Below are 25,305 nucleotides of genomic sequence, written 5' to 3'. Positions count from 1 at the left end.
TACTAATGAGGGTATTGAGTCAGCAGTTACACAGACAATCTAAACTATGGACGGGAATGTACTTTATCTGTATGCTTTGACCTTTTTCCTTGTGCTTTAAACTTATGTGATCATGTACAGTTGAGTTTATGACTTACTGTAACACTTCTTCTAAAGGAACTTGAAGGAAATAAGATTATGGAACTTTTTTTAGTTTTAATTAAAGGGGTAATTAAATAAATAAATAAATAAATAAATAAATAATAATAATAATAATAATAATATTAATAATAATAATAATAATAATAATAATAATAATAATAATAATAATAATAATAATAATAATAATAATCTGCTGAACACAAAAGATGTTTTGGAAAATGTCTTGTTTTATTGTATGTCCAAAAACATTTTTAAATTTTTTTTTTCAAAATATCTTTTGTGTTACAAAGATTCTGTAGTTTGGAATGACATGAGAGAGAATAAAATGATGACAGAATTTTCCTTTTTGGAGGAAAATGTGATTCAGTATAATATTTTAACATTGATGGCAAAACTGTGCAAACAGACTGTAAACTCCCAGGCTAAAACATGGAATTAAGCGCCTGGGATAGAGAGAAAACAAAGACAGAAGTTGGAGGTAATGTCTATTGACTAAACTTGACAGTTCACTAAATGGATGGTTAAACAAAGCTCTATGTTTATAGGAGCTGCGTCACTGCTGTCAGGTCAAAGGCCATTTGGCTTGTCTCTCTCGGGCTGTTTAACAAAATTTCCATTTAAAGCACTGCTTTCCACTCCAGATCTTTGAATAATACCTTGACAGTTCCGGCAGAGTTTATAGACATTGAATCTGTGAAATTCATCCTGAGGTTTGAAGAAGAATCCAGCAAATCCTTTGAATGCATCTGCAATCTCTGAAATCACCACAGGCAAGTGCAACTGCCATTGTTATGGCTCTGAATCTGCCATATCTGTAAAGGAATTATATTGGAAATATATCTGTGGAAAGACAATTAAACAATGATTTCAGGCAGCATTTTGCTTCTCCTGTAGAGAACTACACTAGTAGCAGTATTTCTGGACTTTGACTCCTGCAATCATTAACTATTGAAGCATTCCAGAGCGTTTTATCAAGTTGTCATTGTATTCTCAGCCAAAACCACAATAGTGCATAAGGATGTACACTGAACACTGATGTACACTGGTTCTGAAATGTTTGAACATCTTTATAATGGTCTGAGAGATCCCTTGAATGGGAAATATTGGGAAAACATTGTTATGTAAAGGTTGAAGGAAGTATTTGAAGAGATGCATAAAAATAATAATTGCTTTTAGGAACCAATTACATTCAAATTAGATTGTGGTTAATGGGACAGACAGTTCCAGTCATGAACTGAGTAATGCGGAGCGAGTGTTGGTACCCATATTTGACAGCTTCATCCTGGTAACCGGGGTGGTGGGACACATCCTGGTTCTTCTTGTCACCTGTCGTGCGATGCGGAGAGGACATGGACAGTCCAGTGGAGGAAAAACAGGAGGACTCCAACAAACAAATATAAATGGCACAGATGTTCTTCTTCTGTCATTAAAATGTGGCAGATCTTCTCCTCCTTTGCTGTCTTCCATATCACACAGTCGCTATTGCAGCCTGTTACTGGCCGTTTGGAAGCTTCATGTGCAAGACTGTGAGCTTCCTGAGTGCAACATGCACAGCTGCGAGTGCCTTTACACTGGCCGCTTTGGCTTTTGCACGGTACATCATTGTGGTCCATCAATCGAAAGCATATCAATGGCATAGAGGGGGACATTTAAAAGTAGTTGCGGGTGTACTGTGGATACCAGCAGTCGTCTTGGCATTGCCTCAGTTTGCGTGGAGGATGCTGATTTCAGGCCTGGACAACCATGAAGCCTGTGAGGACCTGGCATGTTTCAATTTCCTGTCTGACAAAGGCCAGTTGGCATACGGCACACTTCCTATTCGCTTTTACATTTCCACTTGGGATCGTTGTAATAGCCTATGCCAAAATATACCATTTCCTCAAAATCACTAGACGGGGGCTTACAACTCAGACTGACCGTTTGGAGCAGTACCATTTGCATGTGACTCAAACGTCTGCTCTGTTAATGCTGGCGTTTGCATTGTGTTGGCTGCATTCCTATATGGCTTGATGTTTGCCCAAATAGCTGAGGTAGATAAAGCAGCTGGTCCCATATCTCACTTCGGATCTTTTGCTAGCTTTGCACGCATCATGGCAACATCCTCTACAGTAGCAAACCCCATTCTCTATGTTTTTATGTTAGAGAAATTCAGAAAGGAACTAATGAACCTGGGTCAAGAAGTCTGTGGTAAAAGACCCTCCTCAAGTCATATGGTTAGAGTTAATTAGCATGATTTGTTCCATTGTTTATGGCTAAGTGGTACATGGATGTATATAATGTATTAACAATGATTATTTTGTTTCTAAACAAACATTCATGAGTGATGCAACAATAACCAATGGTTTGGACACTATGAAACTTTGTTGTAGTATTTCAATGTCCCAATTTTTTCACAGCCTAATAAAATGTCAAGAACAAACAACCAGCTGGCATTGTACATTGTTTTAATATTTTGTGTTGGTTAAACTGCAGACTTGCCAGTGGTTTGTTCATCACAGTACAGTGTTGTTTGACTTGAGTTTTAAGGAGAACAAGCATTCTTTCAAAAATGAAGATTCTTTATTGGCATCTATACTACCACAATGAACCCAACAAAAATCTCTTAAAGATATAGTTTGCACAAAAATGAAAAGTACCCCATAATTTTCATAATCGTCTTTCAGACAAATACTGTCTTTGTATTTATAATATCCTGGCTCTGTCCAAGCTTTGTAATGGCAAACAAACAGTGAATACTATTGACACTATTGATTATGTGTTGCGATCAAACTTATAGGCAAATTGGTAGTTTTGTATGTTGGTTCAGGACTGTTATCATCTGAGGTCCTCGAAGAGATTGGCATCATCTCTTCTAAGGTGTTCACTTATCTCAGATCTTTATGATAGGCTAGATCCAGACTGAAGCTTGTGTAATTCTCGGGATCACCCATTCACTGCCATTATAAAGCTTTGAAGAGCCAGGACATTTTTAAATATAACTAAGTTTGTATTCATCTGAAACAAAGTCAGTCATATACACCTAGGATGGCTTGAGGGTCAGTATACCTTTAATTGCGGAAAAGTTGCTTCAGATTATTAACATGTTCTTCTCAATAAGAAAAAATGTGTCCTTTAAGAACTGATCACTGAAAAATTCCTCCAGAAAACCCAAATTTTTCTTCTATGTGAAATCTCTGTTTTAAAGATCAAACCTTAAGAAATATTAGATGAGGGGGAATATTGAGTCAAACATTTAAAAGAGGGCATATTTTGAGGAAAAAAAAGAAAGAAAAGTAATTCCCAATTTTAATGTTTTTCTTTTGATTATGCTCAATGTTGAAAATATATTTAAGCCTCATAAAGTAATAACTCATCTATACAGTGCCCACAATAATTATTGGAACAGTAAAGACAAAATTGCTTTCTCTGCTGTGTAGTCAAGACATTTGCAAATATGATTAAAAAATGAATATGCAACAAATACAGAACCACAAGTATCGGAACAGTTGAATTTAAGACAGATGTAAAAGATTAAAAGCTAATAACAGAACAATTTTGTCTTTACTGTTCCAATACTTGTAAATACCACATCAAATACACTGTAAATACCACAGTGAAAGGACAAAGTTAGAATTTACATTTGGAATTCAAAGCCTTTTTTTTATTATTTATTTTACTTTTGTTTACACAATTCCTGGGCCAGATGGGATTGAACCATCGAAGCATTTACTTAATACGAACCATTAAAATAATAGGAAACACTGTCCATTTTACAGCTGAGTGACAGTGAAATCAGAAATCTCTGCTTCCATCACAGCCTGGAACGGGACAAGCCAGCATTCTCGAACAGGAGTTGAATGCAATCTGTAATCACTGACAGTCTCCCTACAATTAATAGACACAAATAAACACATAACATTCTTTCTCTCTGTCTCTCTCTCTCTCTCTCTCTCTCTCTCTCTATATATATATATATATATATATATATATATATATATATATATATATATATATATATATATATATATATATTTATAAACAAAGCAACACAGTACTTTTTAAAAATGAGGAACAGAAGGTTTTATGGAAGATTGTATGTACAGTATTTATTAACTGAATCACTTACAAAGATGTCTTCACCTCCTTGTCCTTTATCTTTAGAATTGGTGTTTGTGATCCTTGAGTCTCTTTATATGAAATATCAGCCTTTCCTTAAAGATTATCCACAGATATTAAGATTTGTCACCAATGTTGGTTAAACAACAGCAATTTATCTAAAACATCAACCTTATAACAACAGTTATAACTTAACAGTTGTTGGCAAACAATATCATTGACATGTAAAGTTTTTGTACATGGTTAATCGCAATATGTTCAATGTTCAGAATGGAATACTATTACTACTGGCCCTCCAAGATGTAGACGATGACACTGGAAAAAAAACAATAGGTATACAGGACTATATTTTAACCGGAAGCAACGGTTTGAAGTTAACTGATGGACTGGAGTGCTGTGGATTATTGTGATGTATTTATCAGTTGTTTAGACTCTCATTCTGATGGCACCCATTCACTTCAGATGATCCATTGGTGAGCAATGATGGAATGCTACATTTCTCCAAATCTGTTTCCATTAAGAAAAAAACCTACATCTTGGATGGCCTTAAAGTGAATACATTTTCAGCAAAGTTCAATTTTTGGATGAACTATTCCTTTAATGCGGAGCCTACTTCAGTATTAGCAGGAGGCAAGTTTTGATTCTGTAAATAATGTTTAAATGTTTAGACAGTGTATTGCTCTCTTACCTAAAACACCTGTCAGCTTGGCATCTTTTGAATATTCCCAAATGACAGGCCACAAAAACATGACCCCATCTTTCTTATGAGAAAGAATAACAACACTGATATTTCCAAAGGTAACATTCATTACATGTTCCCGAACAACCAGAGACACACTGTTAACAAACAGAGAACAGTTAATACGCAGTAGATTTTGTGAATTTATTTATTCTTTCTATGCTGAGAACTTTAATATTTACCTTTCTGCATTGTACTGGGTTGGTTCCTGGCCCCACAAAAACTCAACATTGTCCTGGCCATTACGATAACTGATAGACTTTGTATTTATCATCAAGTGATGGTTAGTTTTGTAATGAAAAGCAATTTGATGGAATCCATTCTGTTCACTCAAAGACTCTCCATTCATAGAGAATTCTAGGATGAACAGAAAATTCCATAGTAAACACATTCATAAAGACAGATTGTTAAATAGATGCACACGTAGAACAAACAGTGTCTAACCTGAAGCTGAATCCTGGAGGAGTCTGAGTTTGTGAGGAACAGGAATATCAAAACAAAGTGGCTTAGACTGACCAACAACATCCAGCAGGAAACGATTGACTTCTGGAGACAGAATCAAAATGTCATGATTATTTCCCAAAATTGGTGCTCATAAAACAAATTATAAAGAAAATGCAAGTTTTTATGTACCTTGCACAGCAGGGGAAGTAGTTGTATACAAAGTAGTTGTAAACATTGTAGTTGTGAACATTGTTTCAGTTTGGGAGACGTCTAACACCAATGAAAATGGTAAAGGATGTAAATCCACATAGTGCAGAAGTTGATGGTATTTAGTCTTTGTTTTAAAAGTGATGTGTGTAACTGACCGGCACACAGAGCCAACAGCAACATTCAAAGTGTACAAAGAATATTTTCAACAAAGTTTGGGGATCTTTATCATTGAAAGCCAGTAATAAAAAACTAATTATTATGAAGATTTTAGATGTCTACTTATGAGTCTGAGACCAAATGAAAGTTAAAAAGTAATAAAAAGTAAACAGAAATTATTGTAAATTGAATAACTTACATGTATCTGGTACATCCATATATGAATCTATTGCAAAGAGAAAAAAGAAAGAAAAGGAACATTTTCCCATTTGAGCATTAAGAGTCAAATATGTATTTTCAGTTTTTTATGCATTTCCACAACAAGATTCTTCGAGAAAATGGTGATTTGTCAATGCAGAGGAACATCTGTGCAACATTCATTGCATTTCTGTTATCTTCTATAAGTAGTATGGCACTTAATTGAATTAACATTTTAATTAAATTAAATAGTTGTGTCCTTAATTGAAAAAAAAAGCTACTAAACTATTTCACATCAATGAAGAAAAAATTCTGACATACCATAATAATAGGATGACATATCTGTGATGGGCATTGCTAAAAAAATAAAAATAAAAGTAATAACAGATAAAAAAATTAAATAAGAACAATTAGATTTATAAACTTAAGGTAAAAATGAATTTGGCTTAATAATGGTCCAATAGTTATGTAATGCTGGAATATGAAAACTAATTTAAAATAATGCATATATTTAGGACATTTAAGACAAGGGAAATTTACATTTCTGACCACTTAACACATAAATAAAAATATTTAATCATCTTTTTACTGTTAGTAATAATTTATGAACTTACCTAAATAATTACACACATCACCTTTAATAAAATGCTTGCTAGAATTATGTTAAAACAGGTGACAAACATTCTGCACAAAGTATTTTTATTATTGAAAGCCAATAAGGAACCAAATTAATATCATGATTTTGTAGCCCATAAGGATGTATAGATGGTTTACTTATGAGTCTGAGACCAAATGCAAGTCAAAAACAGTAAATACTGTAAAGAGAATAACTTACACATTAAGATGTCATCTGAAAAGGAGGGACATTTTCAAAACTTTGAGCCTGACTCAAATATTGCACAATTATTCTTTCAGAAAACAGAGAAACAAAGTCCATTGCATTGCTCTGTTACTTACAGAAGCTGGATCTATAGAAGTAGTATGGCACTCAATTAAAATATTTTTAGATTAATATTTGTGCCGCACAATGGCCTTTAGCATTTAACAGGCATTTTTTACATTTTACAAACTAAAAACACTAATCAATTCAATAAAAGCTATTTCAATCCATTAACAAAGAAAAATACTTTGACCTACCATGGTCAGTCTGTTCCCTTCCTACCTCTTCGGGTTTCTCAGCAACTTCTATTTCCTCTTCCTGTGGCTTGGTAACAACCATCGAGGTGAGGGGAGTGACAAACTGGTATTTTAGGGAGAGTTTTAGAGCTTCTTTCTGTTCATCCTCTTTCTCTTGTCCTTTAAGAAGCACCCTGAGACAGAAGACGGAGAGAAGACAGATATGTGGTTTGAAGAAGACAATATGAGGTTTGCCAATAGTTTGCTGCTAAGTTTTGATTCCTTTTGTATGGAATTGTTCCTCCTACAAGGCACATACACTTGAGATATTGAATTTGACCTACTTGACAAGTACTGTCTGTGAATATGTTTTTTACAGTTTTTTCAGTTTAAACTTGATCCTTAGGATGGATTCTAACAGTTGTTAACATTAGTGTGTATGAGTGTATATCGACCAAAATGCATAAACTTACTGTCTCTCCAGAAGCTGCTTCACTGTAAGGTAGGCCCACAATCTCTGCATGAAATCTTCATCCTCAGGAGGGACATCACTGGGGTCTTTTGTCATTATAGTGTCCTGATATGTCACATTACTGCCTTTCTGCTCAGAAATAATAACACAAGTGAATATTTTATCAGGAATGCTGTCAGTAACATTTTCAGAATTATTTTTTTTTTTCAAAACAATTGGTCATTATTCTAAACTTTTAAACAGTTGACCAGTATCCAATAAACTGAGTTTCACGAGTTCACGCTTACATTTAATTAGCTTAAGTTTTGTAATGCATATTTGGCGTGCTGTCCGGGGAAGGGCTATGAGCTTGGGAATGGCCGAACCTAGAGTACCCCCCCGTATTAGTGTAATATGAACTGAATATGAGGAGATGGAGTGAACGGGGGATGCTGATAAACCATCAATAGATAAAGGTAAGTCAAATGTATTGGTACCATTTATATCACAGCCTTTGATTAACTTAAGTGTGCTCCACCTGTGCAAATTAGGCGAAGTATCGGACAAGCTCCTCCCGAACCTTGTTAATAAAACATAATTTGGAGTGCGTTTTGGAAAACAAAATGATCTTACTGATACTGCGATGACTTCAGTGGTGAAACTCTCCACACTGTTGTCTGTGATTTGTCCTGACACCACAATCTCAGAGCCATTGAAGTACAAGCTAAAGCTGGTCTTGGTAAGTTTTGTCCCTCCTGGGTATTTAAGTTGAATATCAGTGAGGAGAGGGACCGCAACTTCATCATAGAAGCCCTAAAAATCAAGCAAACTTTAAATGCACTCAGACAAAGTTTAGCACTGAGGATGAATTCACAGATGATTGTCTGTAGTTCACCTGCAGCTGTAGATCAGCGTCCGAATCTTCATAAATCCTGCGAGCAACTCCACCATTTTCCAGTGACATCTTTGTCAGGAAGTCAAAATTGACATCATATCCAAAACCAAGACAATAGAGCGGAAACTTTGTCCCAATGGCTTCTTTAACATTGGCCATTATCTTCTCTATGTTGGTTTCACCTGTTTAAAAATCAAAATTTTATGTATTTGAGTTATCAATAAACACATTTTGAAATTTCATATTATTTGTTGTCTTATTCTCTTACTAACAAAGATAGAAGCCAAACTAGTCATGATAACACCAAACAGGTCAACTAATAAACCCTGTATATTATAGGATGGCAGTTAAAGTGTTGTTCTATTGATGAAGTAGACTAAACTAATTCTATGATAAAACACCCTTTAGCTTGTGTTTGTCAGTGTGAATCTGTGCCTGAAGTGGGGTCTCCATCAGTCAGCAGGATCAGGATGGAGGCTGTTCCCTCTCGTGGATGTCGACTGATCATGTCCACTCCTGCTAGAACTGCAGCGTTTATGTCTGTGGCTGAAGGAAGACCAAACATAGTTGTGTCACTGTGAGGTTCAACCTTCTTACTCCTTGTGTAACATTAGCGCTGTAGCTCACCTCCTCTATCTCTGATCTCCTTCACAAAAGATTTCGCATTCTCCAGGTTTGTCTCAGTAGCTTTGCGGAGTTTACGCTTCCATAAGCTAACCTCACTGTCAAATGTGATCAATCCAAAGTGATCGTCCTCATCAAGATCTGTCAAAATCCTCAGCAGTGCCACACGAGTCTAAAGAAAAACACTCCTGTCAGCAGATGTGGAAGTTATTCTTTCTCTATTACGACTGCATACTACCAGACATAGACAGTTTTGTTACTAACTTTAACAAAACAGCGCCAAACAGATTTCAGTAGAGGAGTCTCTCAGTGAATCATCTTCTACGAGACCTTTATTATCTACCAGTATCAACTTTGGGATGCTGTGAATTACCCCAGATAATTATTGTGAAATCTTTTTACCTGGTCCATTTTTCTGCCAGACATAGAGCCACTGCGGTCAATGACAAACACCACAATTTTGGGAATACGTGGAACATCAGAGGGAGCAAAGTAGTGGACGAAATAGCCATTTGATAACTGCGGGAAAAGAAAAATAAGTACATTCTGGATTTTTTTACAGTGCAAAAAAATAAAAAAATAAATGTACCACGACTTGTCCTTTGGGACTTCGTCTCTCAACATCGTATGTTATAAGCAGGTCTCCATTCAACCCATTTTCTCCACAGCTTTTACACTTGGTCTGTTGATCTCGTGTGGGGTAGAAGGTCACCCATGCCTGAAATGATCAGTTTGGTCATCTGGTATCTTTATTTGAAGTGTATCAGCATATTGAGCGCATTTGTACTCTGTTTGTACCCTCATTTAAACTCTTACGTCTTTGTCTGCTCTGGTGGTTTTGATGGCATTGGTCAGATCACCGGTGCTCAAATCTCCTTTCACCTCCAAGAAGGAAATTCCTGGTTTCTCTTGGATGTGCACATCCATCTAATGGAAGTAAAAGAAACATTATCTCTCTATCCATATAAATTGATTATCCATATCCTCCTTGTATCTTCTTCTACCTTGAAGTCAGCCACCGGCTGCATCGGTTGTGCGTTGATGAGTAGCTCATATTTACCGAGGCGGCGCTTTAACAGTTCCTCGTAGGTCAACTCAAAGGTCACTTTACTTAAAGCAGCCACCGTCACTGAAGTTTTAAAGTCCTCTAAAGTCCTTCCAACAGATCTGAAAGAGAAAAAAACATGCTGTACTAAACATGCTGTAAATATATATATTTTATGGACCTATTTTAAAAATTAATTTCCAGTACTTGACCAGTCCAGCACTTTGTCCTCGAGATACCGCTTGATTGTATTGCTGCTGAGCTTCTTCTTTTCCCTTCACAACCCCATCATATGTTGTTCCCTCAATAACCCTATGGAGAAATTAAAAGGCTTAACAGGTCAAGGTGTTACCTTACTAAGATTTGACTTCATAGAGCTGCTGGGTTTAGGTTTAAGAGTTTCAGACACATTCAGAACATTTGCAATTAAGAGTAGCATTGAATCAACCCACATTCTGAATTTGCTGATGAAGGCGTTCTTGGGAATCTTGACCTCAAACTGGATTTCTTGAGATTCATTCAGTGTGTTTGCAACACGGCTTGTGATGACTGTTGTGGCATAGCGACTGGTGACCGTGGAGTTAATGAAGAAGCTGTATATATCCACTTTTTTTTTCTGATAAGACACCAGAAGGTACTCTTAATATATGATTAGACATTGTTTTAACTCAAACCAGGGGTTTATAATGAGAGGCTTACTGAACTGAGCGTAAGCAGCCGTTAACACACGTTCTTGCATTTAAACAAAAAACAGCGATTCACTGATTTGACACTGACGAGCTACACCACGTTAGAAGGTGAGCATCTTTGAACTTGATAAAGCATCTTATGAAGAGGCTTTTTAGGTCAGCTAGAATCTGCGATGTCAGGCCCAGTTTGTTTATTGCTGTTTTCCGCTCTCTGGTAACCCGGGTGTTGAAATACCATAATACTCACAGTGGGAGGAATCACATACCAAAACAAAAACTGGCATTCCGACACAGCATGCTCATTTACAAAGAATTACTGGCTTTGGTGTTGTTTTTCGGAGAAACAAGTATGTTTCCTAAATATCTGTAAATGTATAAGTGGTTTTATGCTTTGGTTCAGTCAAAAAATTATAGGCTATACAGCACCTAAGAGACTCAAGAGCAAAGACACCAGTAAAGCACATATTTATATGGAAAACAATTAGATAGCAGATTAATTGGACCTGAAAAGGTATTGTTTGTGAACGGCTGATTGGATTGTGCACATTTACGATTGTGTACTCTTACACACTTGACACTTACTCCTGCTTTTTGCATTGCAATGCTGTATTTAGACTGCTTGGAGAAAAGACCTTTGGACTGAAAGACAAATTCAACTAGAGTACATGTCAGTTTAAACTATTGAGAAATAGTTTAGCAGAGTCAAATAGCTTTCAGTCAACAGTGCATCTGTATATGTCAGCTTTTACTATGAATATATATATATATATATATATATATATATATATATATGATAGGTTGTAATGTAAATCAGTGAGATTTTTATAACAGTAAAGCATACTTCTATAAAATGCATATATACCAGTTGTCATGCTATATCTTCCCATTATATGTATTTGTAAGATGATATTCAAATCCTTGGTTTTACGATCAAAGTCCCGTAGTTTTAATTTTGGTGAAAATATATAATGCCTTCCAATACAATGATGATTGAGAGATGAAAAAATAAACATCCCTCAAAAGCCTACATTTTAACATGATTTTTCTTACAAATGATAGCAAGTGAATGTTTTTAAAGAGCATATTTAAATTCAGCATACACAGAACAAAGTGTTGGACAAAGCGATCATAAAATACATTAAAGTATAATATAAAATACAAATTAAAATCCAAGATAACAATACTTATCCATAAATGTAAAATTCAGGAAAGGCCATAGAATAAATGCGTTTTAAGTTTAGACTGAAATAGAAAGAGCTCTCTTAATGTCAGGTGGCCACTGATTCCGTGGAGCAGCTTCCACAAAGGCTCTGTCACCTTAGAAAAATGATGTATAGATAATAAAACAGACCTAAGTAAACTACGCCTCTACCTGGTTTTGTACTTTAAACACGTTGACTGATATGTTAATTGACCTTCACCTTCTTAACTGGATCAGAAGTGGCTGAGATGAGAAAAACACCCAACAGAATCAGCCGGAGAGCTGCTCGATCCATCATGATCCGCACAGGACATCAACTGACCTCCAAATAATGTCACGCTGCCTTTAAACTCTAGTCCACATCATGCTATTGGCTATTATTGACCGGATGAAGAGACCTCCCTCTTTATTTTTAATCTTGAACCTCACATAAGAGCAGAATATGGATGTTGTTCAACATTAGTGTGCACTTAAAAGTCTTATTAATGTGAAGGCTACAATGGACATAATTGCCCTGATTCTCTGTGGTTTCTTATGGGGTTAGATCTCTGCCAAAATGCTGCATGTGACAATTCATATTTTGAGCTTACAAAATTGCATTTTGCACACTCACAAGTTAAGTTTTGTAGAGAAAATGTTTATCTTGCAAAGAAGAAAGTATTTTGAGCGCCGAAAAATAATGGTCTGCACACATCCAAAAACGCAAAATTAATTTTTGTGTGCTCGAAATACTTTTTTCATTGCGAGACATTTTCTCAACAAAACTGCACTTTTGTGTGCTCAAAATATGATCTTGCACTCGCAGAATTGTGGCAGAGATCTAGCGATATAGTTTCTTGGCTACTTGTTTTACTCTCAGTGATAAGGTTAGAAAACATAAAAAAGTAGATTAAGATGTATATTAATCACTTTGTTTTAAAAGTTTTATGAGAATAGATACGTTGAGCTTGTATATCTTCTACTTCTATCAGCATTTGATTGTTTTTATTAACTGTTTTCCATTTTAAGAATTCAGAAGTATTTAGAATTTTTCCAAAATAAAATACATGGGCAGAAGCATTTTGTTTAATGATTATTATGTGTTGATGAATATGTATTTATTTATTTATTTGCTTTTAGATTTCAATAATTCCACAATAGCATATTTTGGAAAAACAACTTTTTCTACTTTTTTAATTGGATTGTCGAAATACATAACAGAGTATATACATACAAACATAACTCTAATTATAACACTAATTCTGTTGTTGTTTTTTCTGTCAAGTTGGTGTTATAGCTTTCACTTGGTTATCCATACATCGATTATTAGAAAAATCATTTTAAAATGTGAATATCAAGTAAGATACATCAAGTTTTTTTTGTTCATCTCTCAGTAATCATTACGTTGCATTGCATTATGTTTTTAAACCACAGAGCTTTATAATTAAAATGTATATCTATTATCAACTAACTAATACATTATTCGGACAAATAGAGTGATAACTGATATTTATAGACATTTTTATGTAAGTTGTCTATTATAAAGATCTTACTGATTTACATTAAACTATCCTACTTTTATCAGATTTTGTGCCATACACATATCAGCAACTGTAAAAAATTAAATAGCAATAAAAAAGGCATATTTTTGCTCCATTGAGGGGTTTTTCCCCCTTGAGTATCAGCTCTATATCTCTGTATTCAAGCCTAATGTACCAAATATTATACTCACCAAAAAAACACATATGCAAACACTTTCTTTTTCTTAAAAAGTTTGTTTAAAGGTTTAATAAACTGTTCCATTTGGTAGAACAAAATATTAATGTCAAGCTTTGTTTGGCTTTCCAGTGATTATTGTTGGACTGTATCATAACTCTGTCTGTAGGGGGCGCTGTGTGACTTTAATGTAAATATGAAATGCCTCCTGACTGCACAAAAAAGCAATTTGAATTTAAATATATTTTTGTAGTAAAAATGTAATCCATCTGTTACAATTTAATGCTCTAAATATTTAGATGTAGATTTATGGTAGCTGAATAATGATGATTTTATTTTTTATTTTAAGACAGAAAACAAGAAAACCTCTGCCTATAACTAAAAAACATCACTAAATATTCACCAGTGTTCTTCTTACACAAAAGAGACATAAACACATAAACCATATATTATAGACCTTTAAAGGCACCATTGTTATGTTAAAAGCATCAGACGAGTTTTTTTCAATGAGACAAAAGCATTTGCTGAATGTGACTGGGCAGGTCTCTGAAATGCCTCTACCTTTTTTCCAAAGTAGAGCTAAAGAAGTGAAAGAATGTTAACCAACTTGTTTATTCAGATTTATTTTTGAGCTTGTTTAAGAAAGCCTCAGCTAGTCATAAGACATTTCTAGAACAAGCAGAATATGAATGTACTTTATTTAACGTCCACCAAAGTTTCAACAAAAACCTACTTTTATTGGTGTTATTAAATACAGTTAAATTGTGTAATTAGACTTTAATAAGAATAGCTTTACATATGAAGGTTTTCAGTAAAAGCAGAATATTTCATGTTGTTGTGTCTTCATGCATGACATTATAGTGATAAAAGTATACACTATGTTTATATGATTCGATTTCTGATAAAAATATTTCAGTCTTTAAAATTTTCACATTTAATTAATTGTGTCAGTTGCCATTTCTTTGTTATTCTTTGTGAAATTTACTTTTACTTTTTTTTTTTTTTTTTTTTGCAGGTTATCATTCAGTAGTGGGCATGTGATCACACAAGTTGCAATTAAGCAGCCTGGATGTTTAGCTATTTTCCTCTTTATACATTTATACAGTAACACATGAAACACATTGCAGCATTACATTGCAACTTGCCAACGTCATAGTTGCTATTGTCCTTTTGACAACACCTTTTAAGATTGTTTCTTTTAACAACAATCATTACTTAGCAAACCTTGAGCCTTATTATTTCTAAAAGAAGCATGGATTATCTTTTGGGTACTTTCTGTCAGTTATTAACAGTGACTCTTAATTCCAGGTGAATTATTATAACCGGTTGCCAAGATACATGAAACAGAGCTGTTAAACAAATTCACTCGGTTACACTGAATGATCCAGACAGGGAACTTTGCACCTGGAAGTTTCCTGGTTACTGTTTTATGAAGCTGCAAATAAGCAAGATCATACTTCTTATCCTTTACAGCAGCTCTGTTAATTATGAGCACACAAATATTATTTTACTACTGAGGTTTTCTTCCACAGAGCAATCTGGTGCTGGTGTGTGTGTGTGTGTGTGTGTGTGTTCGTGTTTTGATTGTCAGCTGGGAGGGGTGAGTCTCTCATACTCTCAAAGTTTACTAACACACTCTTTCATTTAAAGAATGTGTGCCAAAGGCAACAAAGCCATTTGAGGCTTTATACTTTGCAGTGCTTCTAAAACACCTCATTAAGACCACTGGGCAGTAAGTAACATTTTTTGTTCAAGCTAATGTAATTTTGGTTAGTTTGCGAGCATATATATATATATATATATATATATATATATATATATATATATATATATATATATATATATATAATTGTCAAATCTTATTACCATAAGAAACCAATACTATCCTAGTAGCAGTTTGTATTTTGAAATCCAGTAATGCAATATAATTATGAAGAGGCCTTGAAAGTATTGAAAGAGTAGTCTCAGTTAAAAATAAATGAGGGTCAATGACAGATAAGCATTTCTGAGATGCTAAGAAATGAAAATATTTTCAAAATGTAGTTTAAAACACATGTACTAAGTTTAAACTATATATAAGAAAATAAATTGAATGTCTAATTTTTGAGCTGTATAAATATCAAGTAACAAGTGCTAAACCAGTAAACAAAAACTTGTGGTGCATTCAAGTCCTCTTGGGAAGTTCGTATTACGACGTCAGGAGAGTTCCACTGGTCTGAACAAGATGGCGATTTGACTTTTCTAGATAAAATTCAATGATTTTGGCTACTTCTTCCATATGACGAGTAAATAATGCTTTTTTCTGTTATTATTCCATTTGTGAAGGTGATGTAAAAATAATAATTCAGTATTCTGTGGTAATTATATACCTTAGTATATATGCTTAGTTTTATTAAGTTCAACAAATTAACCGTAAATACAGACGCTGCATATCTTAGTCTTTGGCTGCATTGAATCCAACATGTTTTCTCACTGACACTCCACTCACTCGGGGTTTAGGGAAAATTCAGAGTTTCTCACTCGCAATAGGCTAATAACTTTGTGGTTGCGTTCATGTGCGACTTGAACGCACCATAAGAATGTTTTGCTAACATTCCCTTTTTGGAATGTTTGAGAAAACATTGAGGGAATGTTATTAAGTTAGCGTTATTGTAATTCTACCATGGAATGTTCAGTAAACTCGAGTGGAAATGTAGTTTACGCAATAAGTGAGAGCAAAACTCATTTGCCTTCAATATGTAGGCTGTCGGAAATCCAGGCATTCCAAGGCAGCGCAGTAAACAGAACTCCTGTACTCCCACGTTATCTGGTAATCTGACATTCACACAGACACACCTGAGCACACTGAAACCAGGTGACTTCACAGCGAACACACATCTCAGACGCTCTATACCGATAGGGTTTGAATCGCGAGATAATACATCAACAACCGTTTTCTATCTCCTTCCAGACAACCTGGACATTATGCTTTGTGACTGCGCGCTGCTCGGCGACTTTCGAGCACCGGACGGTGGATTTGGACTGTGTGTCCGAGCCGATCAGAACTATGGTCGCCTTGGGTTCTCCTAAAGCCTCACAGAGACGGCATCGCTGAGGATACAACCTTAAGGATTTTGTTCTTAACCAGTTTCGATTAATTCTCTCTTGGATACTGGAGCGAAACTGTTGCGCAATGAAGTTGACGGGGTGGATAGTCCAGCTGCTCCTATTGGCCGGCGGAAGTGTGTGTTCACTGCAACGAGTCACACACAACCCAGAAAACAACGTCATCTGCCCTCAGGTAAGGAGAAGGATATATATTCATTATATTATATTATTAGTACAAAAACAGCAAATACAACGGAAAACAAAGCAATAATTAAATTAATTTATGCAATATTATATATAATTATATGCTAGTTGCTTAAGAAGTATTTCAGTTAACACAGATAAACAAAGATCTCTGAGATGATAACAAATGTACCACATGTATGTTTATGCCATTTTAAACAAATCAACTAACAAATAATGATTTGATGTTCTATTTCAAGTTGGATAATTATCAAGTAACACGTACTAAAATGCACATGAGTATACATTTAATTTTTAAAGATGTTTGCAAAATCATTAAGTGGCCTGAACAAAACATGCCTTTTACTATAAATGTGTACAAATGTGGAAAGTGTCATGTGCCAACAAAAGTTGGGCTTTTTTCTCAGAGTTTTATGTTACATTTTTGTCATTTTGTTCAATGCTTTTTAATCAGCTTGTGTTTCGGTGATTTCACTGGATTAATTTAGTTCTCCTGAATACATAATTAACATTTTTCTTTATTTTTACATGTTTTAAAGACTGACAATAATTCCAGAATTATTTTTTTTAATACAACTAATAGTTGTATTTAAGGCACTTCTGTGTATGGATATACAAAATTGAGTTTTGAGAATTTATTCAAATTTTGCATCATTAGTGCATGTCAAAAAAAAAGAAGAGAAGAAAGTTAATTAAAATGCTAATACCATTTTTTCTTTTTTCAAGATACAAGCAAGCAAGATCTGTTTATAACCTGGAATATGTTTGTATATGTTTTAGTCTCTTAACTGCAGTGTGAGAGATACAGACCCTTTCACACCTCTTGATGTGGTCTTTGGTCCTGTGTTCGTGTGTTCTTTGGCTGTGAAGCCAAAATTGTGCTGCCAAGGGGAGGACTGCAAACCGTGTTTGTGGATCAGCATCCAGCTGAGTATTATTCCAGCTCTCAAAGATGAGAAGGAGGGAGATACTGAGATATCAGACTATGAAGAGGAGAGCAGTGGTGAGTCCTAACAGTAGCACTACATTACAGTTGTTGGCCTAACAATGGCTTATGTTAACACAAACCTTTCTAATTTCAGGGGACTGGGATTCACGATGTCTTTCCATACCAGATGACACATCCAAAGGTCAAAGTGTAAGTGTTTTGTTCATTAATTTTTTTTAATTTTTTTTTAATTTTTTTTTTTAAGTCAAAGTTTAAATTTAATCTATAATTACAACCTATAACATTTTACTCTCTTTTTTAACAGAAAGAATACTCTCTCTTTGAAGACCGGCTAGATCAAGGTAGACCAGGTGAACTTAAACACTCCAAATATTTCCCTTTATTTGTTTATAGTGCTAATGGACTTAGGCAAACTGATTTTCTCAAACTGTATTTGCTTTTGCTCAAAGACAGTAGTTGATTCACCATTGTCTGTCATCAAATGCACTATTAAAGCTCTCCTCTTTGTCTTTTCTTCATGTAGCTACTATTACAATATGCTATCAACCAGCAGAAGGGCAGCGTGAGTGGTGCAAGAGAGTAGACTTCAAAGTGACTTCCGCTGCAAGTCGTAAACTTCTCATAGTGAGTGTCCCCACTGTGACCTTTTAACCCTCACATTAGTGTCTCATGGCTATTTTGACCTGGAGAACCCAACCCCCATTTGCATATAGGTTTTTTATTTCTTTTTGGATCTGATCGATTGTTGGCCTCTTTGATATGAGCCACAATTATTCTGAAATACTTATTTTTATACTCAAAAACTGAGGTTTATAATCCAATGAGGCCTATGATCAGTTGGTTTAAAAAAGAAACAAAAAACCTGTGCTATTTGAAGGAAATCAAGTTGATAAAAGAATGAAACCAAGATCTGTTGATAATGCATAATAATGAGTTTTATGAGCTTTTATTAAAAGGCAGGTAATTTTAGACCGGGAACAGGAAATTAGATAAAGTACTTTCCTATCATAAATAAGACCTTTGTGGGATTGGATATACTGTACATAAAATTAAATAAAAATTGAACATGAGCAACATGACCAATTTATTTATTTGTACCAGTAATAACAGTGTAATATTTGAAATACTTTTACAATTTATATTTTATTTAATATTTAATTGAAATAATTTTAGAAACTCTGGCAAGGTAAAATGGCCAGGCCAGTGAACAAATGCAGAATTTCCAGAAGATCCTGACTGAAGCGACGGTGTAGATAATCTTTGTATGTGTGCCTGAAACTGGTGACTTGATTGTTATCTCAGTGTTTGTCTTTGTGTGGTGCAGCTGAATCTGGTGGAGTATAAAGATGTCACCTTCGGCAGAACAATGAAGATCAGTGTCGGATCATTCACTAAGTCACATGAAGTTGAAATTAATCAGTTCCCTACATTAAAAACAGGTAGCCATTCTTTTTACTTGCTCTCCATATACATAAACAACAGCATATGGTGTAACTTAGTATTTAAAGGGGTATGTTTCTAACATGTGTTAATTCAATTTAAAGTTTTGCAAAACTAGTTTATTTATTTAAAACTTTTGTCTTGTTCCATCTTAATGTTATTCTAAGAGTCATATATATATATATATACATGTACAACTGGGTAACTATTAATTATTATTTTTATTATTATTTTATTTTTTGGGTAGTGTGTTCCTTGCGAAGTCTAAAAGACATAAAGCTGTGTAAAGGTATGTGTTGATTCTATTTTTAAAAATTCTCATTTTATTCTATATTTTAATTTTTTTTTTTATTATTCATTTAATCCCATATTTCCTAAAGTGCTAAAATGGGCCTTTAGGAATAGTAAAACAGACTTTTGTAAGATAAAAGACCATAGTGGATGTGCAAATTTCATATAATCACTACATGTTTCCTTTTTTCATTTTTAGGTCCCAGGGTCTCCATTAAAAGAGAGGAGAGAGTGGTTAAGGTGCTCTTAGACGATGAAGATGAAAGAGCATCTGAAGGCCTGTTGCTGTGTATGAAACGTGGAAGAGAAGGAAGATGCTCGGTCAGTGAACTCACACTTTATGTCCATATAACACCCAGCCTGAGGGCTCATTACAGACAAACAGTGGACTGTACTGGACAGTTTGGGTTTTTAATCAGCTGCGGTAACTTACCATACCTTTTCTTCTCTCAGCTTATGCCAGATAACATCATTCCACTGGAGTCAATCACATACTGCATGTGTTTGCAGGTACTGTGCTTTTCAAACATGCACACATTCAAAACATATAAATAAAAAAATAGGTAAATATTTTCTTTCACTTTATTTTAATTTGCCCTGTTTGTGTGCATATGCTTCAGGCATGGAGAAATAATTCAGTTCGTGTGGAAATCTGTCCCTTTGAAAAAAATGAAACAGGTAAAACCACAATAACATTCAGAGACCCCATGACTTTGCCAGTTGTTTATGATTTACTGGATAAGAATGATATTGTATAAAATTATATGTATTTTTAAATATTATGTTTTAAAGTAATATTTCAACATTTTCTTAAAAAAAAAAAAAAAAAAGAAGCATTAGTGTCTTGGATATGGAGGATGTTCAGTACAATCTTGATCTATTTCGTCTTCCCACAACTGTTTTTTTTTTTTTTTTTTACTGGCAGAATTTAAAGCCAATGTCCTGAGCAACATGTCAGTGTCTTTAGCCCACATCAAATCAAATGTTGGTGAGCCGGTGCTTAGCTGGAATTTAACAGCGCCCTGCAGGATAAGAGCTGAAGCGTGGCCGTGTCAGCTCGAGGCAGATGGGACATGCACAGAAGTTAAAGGATTCAGACAGAACTGCTGTAATGATTGGACAGAAAACAGCACAGCCCTATGGGTAAATATACTTTGTATTTTCTGTCCTGTAGACCATAGCATAGACAGAATATTTAATTTGACAAAAAAGGAATAAGGCTGAGGAAGTGGAATTACTGCAACAGTGGGATATAAAACGTCTTAACACCACACTGAAATCTAGGATTTTTTCATTGAAACCCAGAAATAAATGCCCTTAGAATAAATAAAAAGTACAAGAAAGTATGGAAACCCGTTTACAGCACAGGATAAATAAATAAACACTAAAGGAATAAATACTAATGGAATTTACTAATGTAAAAATATGTAATTCTGACTTTTTATCTCCCAATTGCAAATTAACATTTCTGACTTTTCCTTTAGAATTCTGACTTTATGAAAAAAAAAAGACATTTTAAGTGTTTTTCATTCCGTGGTGTAAATAGGCTTCCATATCAAAAATACATTTCGAGGTGAAATAAAAATAAATATTTAAAGCTAGAATAAAGTTTAAACATTAACGTTAAAGGGCAACATAACAAATACAAGAGTTTCTGGTGTTATTTCATATTTAATCAATCTTTTCAGTAAATTAGTAATGACAATTTTGTGCAATTTTAAAATTAAAAGATTGCAAAATAGAATAATTTTCACTAGTGACCTCCCTTTCACTAGTAATTTTTTGACTTTTGAAACTGAATGATTGACTCCCAGGTACACAACAAACTAAACATTAAATGTTTGCATTCATTTTAAAGTAGTGTGAAATTAAATACTCAGACTGAGGTCAAAGCTAATAATTGTTTTTCCAGTTGGTTAAAAAGTTGTTTGCTTTGATGATATTTGCTCTCTGCAGGCATCCGGGAAATTTGTGAATATCAGGTCTCAGAATCACAAGCAGCTCTGCCTGATGGTATGATGCATCTGCCATTTCTTCCTTTCAGCATTCATCAGTCATTTAGTGCAAACAGACAATGAACATGGTAAACATTCATCTTTGTCTGTGTCTTTGTCTGCAGCTTGAAGTGGATGGAAAGATTGTGCGGTACTGTCAACACCCCTGTAAGTTTCTGATGAGAAAAAACAACATCTCATTTACATCCTGGTTAAAGCTGCCATTCATTCTCATTTGATCACACTGATATGCCATGTACTAAAACTAATATAAGTATGGCAGATGTTATCGGTTGTTTCATGGTTCATTTGATGTTGTTTTAGTGAAGCGACAGTACTGGAGCCTTCTTGTTCTTCTGCCACTGATCCTTCTCTGTCTGACTACCTTTGGAGTACTTCTTCTCAAATGTAAGTCTTTGCTATCTGCGGCATCTCTTTGTTTATATAGTAAGATGTTTTCTTTTCAGCAGCAAAGAGATTGCAACACAATGAATGAGATGACTTATACTCCCAACTAATTATCACCATTATTTTTATTATTATACTGTATATATTTTAATCATATACTGTATTTATTTGAATTATTTAGCAAATACATTAAATTATTTTAGATTTAATATGATATATGTGTTATATATAATTTAGTATTTAATCTTTTAATATTAATAGATTAATATTAATGTAAGATCAATCAATATTTATTTATTTGACATTATTTTGAAAAATCGAATGAAAACCTTCTTCATTTGTGACCCTGGACCACAAAACCAGTCTTAAGTCGCTGGGGTATATTTTTTGCAATAGCCAAAAAAAAAAAAAAAGACTTAAGACTTTTTTGTGGTCCATGGTCACATTTTGTGTTCTTTCACCCATCTTACCCTTGCCCGTGTCTTATAATCCTTTTAGTGCCTTTAAAGGAATATAATTTTATTGAGTTTGAGTTTGTTTCTTCAGCAGAACAGATTAGGAGAGTTTACCATTCCATCACTTGCTCACCAATGGATCCTCTGCAGTGAATGGGTGCCGTCAGAATGAGAGTCCAAACAGTTAATAAAAACATCACAGTGATCCACATCACTCCAGTCCATCAGTTAATGTCTAAAGTTTGTAAGAAACAAATCCATCAAAGCCATTACTGTTGCTTCTTCCCAAAATATTGAGTTCATAATCCATAATAACGCTTTCTCCAGTGATAAAGTCCATCCCTGATGTCCTCTCATATCAAAATCTACCCACATGTAGTATCCTTGACCTGTGCATATTTCTCTCCTGATTCAGACGGGGTGAAAGAAAGCAATATAAAAAAAGACTTGTTTTTTAGATGGAAGCTATGGTTTGAAGTAAAAAAAAAATGTCTTGATGAAACAAATTAATTAACTTAAATGATGGATTAGTTTCTTTCAAACATGGACTGGTGTTGTGTGGATAACTTATACTGTAGATTATTGTGATGTTTTGATCAACTGTTTAGACTCTCATTCTGACGGTACCCATTCACTACACTAGAGCAAGTGATCTAATGCTAAATTTCTCCAAATCTGTTTTGGATGGCCTGATATTGAGTACATTTTCAGCAAATTTTAGTTTTTGGGTAGACTATTCCTTAAAGTACCATAGAAAGTCTTCTTCTCTGATGAGATTTTACAGTCTTTTATATCTGTCTCGCAGGGTCGCTTAGCGAATGGGACAGAAGATGTCATTCTCAAGGTATGCAAGGTGTTTATTTACAGTCATTAGTGTGTCTTATTATCAAGAAGTCTAATGAAGTAATTTACCTTATGATAATCTCATACATTCCTCACTCTAGATATGAGGGGACAGGTGTTGTTGCTCCATTCCTCTGCCACAGACCCACAGTTGGTGTGTAAACTTGGCCAGTTGCTCTCTGAGCTGGGTTTCAGAGTATTTCTCGACCTGTGGAACCAAACAGAGCTCGGTTCTTGCGGCCCAGCAGCATGGCTCCACTCTAAGCTCGATCACATCCAGAAACATGGAGGAAAAGCCCTTCTGGTGCTTTCTCCATCAACACTGCAGAGAGCCGAGCTGTACTGGAAAATTGCAGTGGAAAGACAAAGCAATCCTGCCACATACTCCTCAGATATGCTGGCTTCGGCACTGGGCTGCATTTTTGCTGACCGTCAGAAAGGTTGTGCTGCTCAGCGGTTCGTCCTTGTGCAGTTAGACTTTGATGAACTTCCCATCAATGAGGAGCAAGACATGCCGAAGCTGTTGAGGGGCCTGCTGCTTTATAAACTGCCCTCGCAGTCTCAGGGATTACTTATGGAACTGTGTTTGGAGAACCCGACTAATGTGAGCGGGAAGTTGAAGAAGATGTGGTGGATGAGAAAGGCGCAGAGGAAGTTGGCCCAAGGAGTTCAGAACATTTTGCAGAGGGTGAGGACTGATTCCATGCTCACTCAATCCGATTTACTCAGCCTAGACATGGAAGACACGGAGGAAATCGTTTTTCTCAAAAAAGAACAGCACTGATGTGTCGTTTACTCCCGTCATCACACCAAAACATTGTTTAGACTGTCACTATGGACAGATTACATGAACAATAAAAAAATACCAGAAGGTAAAACTGTCAAAAAAAAATCCTTGGTGTTGCCATGTTTTTTATAAGAATGCTTGGAAATGCCAAGGAAGTTTAGATGTGTGCCATCTCATCATGAAGAACCTTGGAGTGCTATGTGAATATGGTATAATATAGACATTATTTTATATATAGACACATTTCCTGGGATTGCTGAAGAAGGAAATCTGCATGTAGGACTTCCAAGTATAAAAGAAGAAATTCCACAGTACAGATGCTACAGGAAGTAAAGAAATCAAAACACTAAATATGCTAATTCCCCAAATAACAATATTCATACTATGTACAGTATAGAGCTAAATTTACTCCTATATTTTCACTGGTATTTGGAAGGAAATTACCCTTATCTTTCTGTTTTCAGCAAAGCTTTTAGGGGATGGAAATAATGGCATTTGGCTAATGTCTATACACAAATATGTAAATACTGTATGGCTATACATACACGCATACATACATATATGTGTGTGTGTGTGTGTGTGTGTATATATGTATGTATGTATATATATGACTCTAATATATTTTTTTTAAACTGAAAGTTTGTATTATATGGTACATTTGGATTGCTCTGGTTGTACTCAAATACAGTTTTACACTTATGTGTTGTCTTTCATGGTCTGATTAGTGGAATACAGGATAGATGGAGAATATAGAAGAAACTGAAACTGAAGAAACTAGAAACACAAAAAGTGGCCTGAAAGTTACCTGCTAGTCAGGTATAATGAATCGAAATAATAATTCTTCCACTTTAACTCATTGTACATTTTAAAAGGCAGACTCAAATGTCATTGCACAGATAAGTTACAGAATGAGTCTGAAATGAACGCAGGTGGAAGGTTCGTTTTTCTTTTTCTGCGCTGGAACCATTTGTATCATATTATGTGTAGACCTAGAGATTTCTGAGCTGTGTATTTTTTTTTTTTTCATTTGTATTTCAGCTACCTACCTACCTACCTATATATATATTTATAGGTAGGCCTAAACTTAGGCTAGGCCTACAGACAAAATGTGGGTTAATAGTGAGACTGAGTTGCAGTGAGACTATACT

General features: G+C 34.8%; 2 protein-coding genes and 1 pseudogene across 8 annotated transcripts; 2 read left to right on the top strand and 1 right to left on the bottom strand.

The window, feature by feature from the left end:
• Positions 1-5: 5 nt before the first annotated feature.
• LOC128022812 (somatostatin receptor type 2-like) lies at positions 6-2,566 on the top strand (annotated as a pseudogene).
• Positions 2,567-3,759: 1,193 nt separating this feature from the next.
• LOC128022113 (inter-alpha-trypsin inhibitor heavy chain H3) lies at positions 3,760-12,354 on the bottom strand. The gene is made up of 22 exons (XM_052609372.1): positions 12,225-12,354; positions 10,567-10,730; positions 10,322-10,426; positions 10,074-10,236; positions 9,886-9,996; positions 9,659-9,787; positions 9,472-9,588; positions 9,073-9,241; positions 8,881-8,991; positions 8,446-8,627; positions 8,184-8,363; positions 7,573-7,700; positions 7,121-7,293; positions 6,819-6,833; positions 6,305-6,340; positions 5,985-6,011; positions 5,609-5,689; positions 5,420-5,521; positions 5,158-5,332; positions 4,925-5,073; positions 4,247-4,331; positions 3,760-4,005 (listed from the first exon to the last, which is right to left on the bottom strand). The coding sequence occupies exons 1-22, from the start codon at positions 12,300-12,302 to the stop codon at positions 3,891-3,893; spliced, it is 2,595 nt and encodes an 864-aa protein (XP_052465332.1). The 5' UTR covers positions 12,303-12,354; the 3' UTR covers positions 3,760-3,890.
• A 2,810-nt stretch (positions 12,355-15,164) lies between these two features.
• Positions 15,165-24,856, top strand: LOC128022110 (interleukin-17 receptor C). Of its 7 annotated transcripts, none has more exons than XM_052609365.1 (17): positions 15,165-15,431; positions 16,442-16,508; positions 16,650-16,979; positions 17,771-17,993; positions 18,073-18,128; positions 18,244-18,289; positions 18,463-18,563; positions 19,264-19,378; positions 19,627-19,668; positions 19,870-20,180; positions 20,291-20,348; positions 20,596-20,813; positions 21,627-21,683; positions 21,790-21,832; positions 21,989-22,072; positions 23,333-23,371; positions 23,472-24,856. In XM_052609365.1, the coding sequence occupies exons 3-17, from the start codon at positions 16,872-16,874 to the stop codon at positions 24,152-24,154; spliced, it is 2,184 nt and encodes a 727-aa protein (XP_052465325.1). In that variant the 5' UTR covers positions 15,165-15,431; positions 16,442-16,508; positions 16,650-16,871; the 3' UTR covers positions 24,155-24,856. The 7 variants fall into 7 exon arrangements, with proteins under 7 accessions (XP_052465325.1, XP_052465322.1, XP_052465321.1 ...); XM_052609362.1 differs by having other exon boundaries at positions 16,442-16,553; XM_052609367.1 differs by having other exon boundaries at positions 15,169-15,431; positions 16,442-16,979; positions 19,870-19,991; positions 20,124-20,180.
• The last annotated feature ends 449 nt before the right edge of the window (positions 24,857-25,305 follow it).

Source organism: Carassius gibelio, chromosome A11 (genome assembly GCF_023724105.1).
Source record: "Carassius gibelio isolate Cgi1373 ecotype wild population from Czech Republic chromosome A11, carGib1.2-hapl.c, whole genome shotgun sequence".
Taxonomy (NCBI): domain Eukaryota; kingdom Metazoa; phylum Chordata; class Actinopteri; order Cypriniformes; family Cyprinidae; genus Carassius; species Carassius gibelio.
This window is presented reverse-complemented; position numbering and strand designations above follow the sequence as displayed.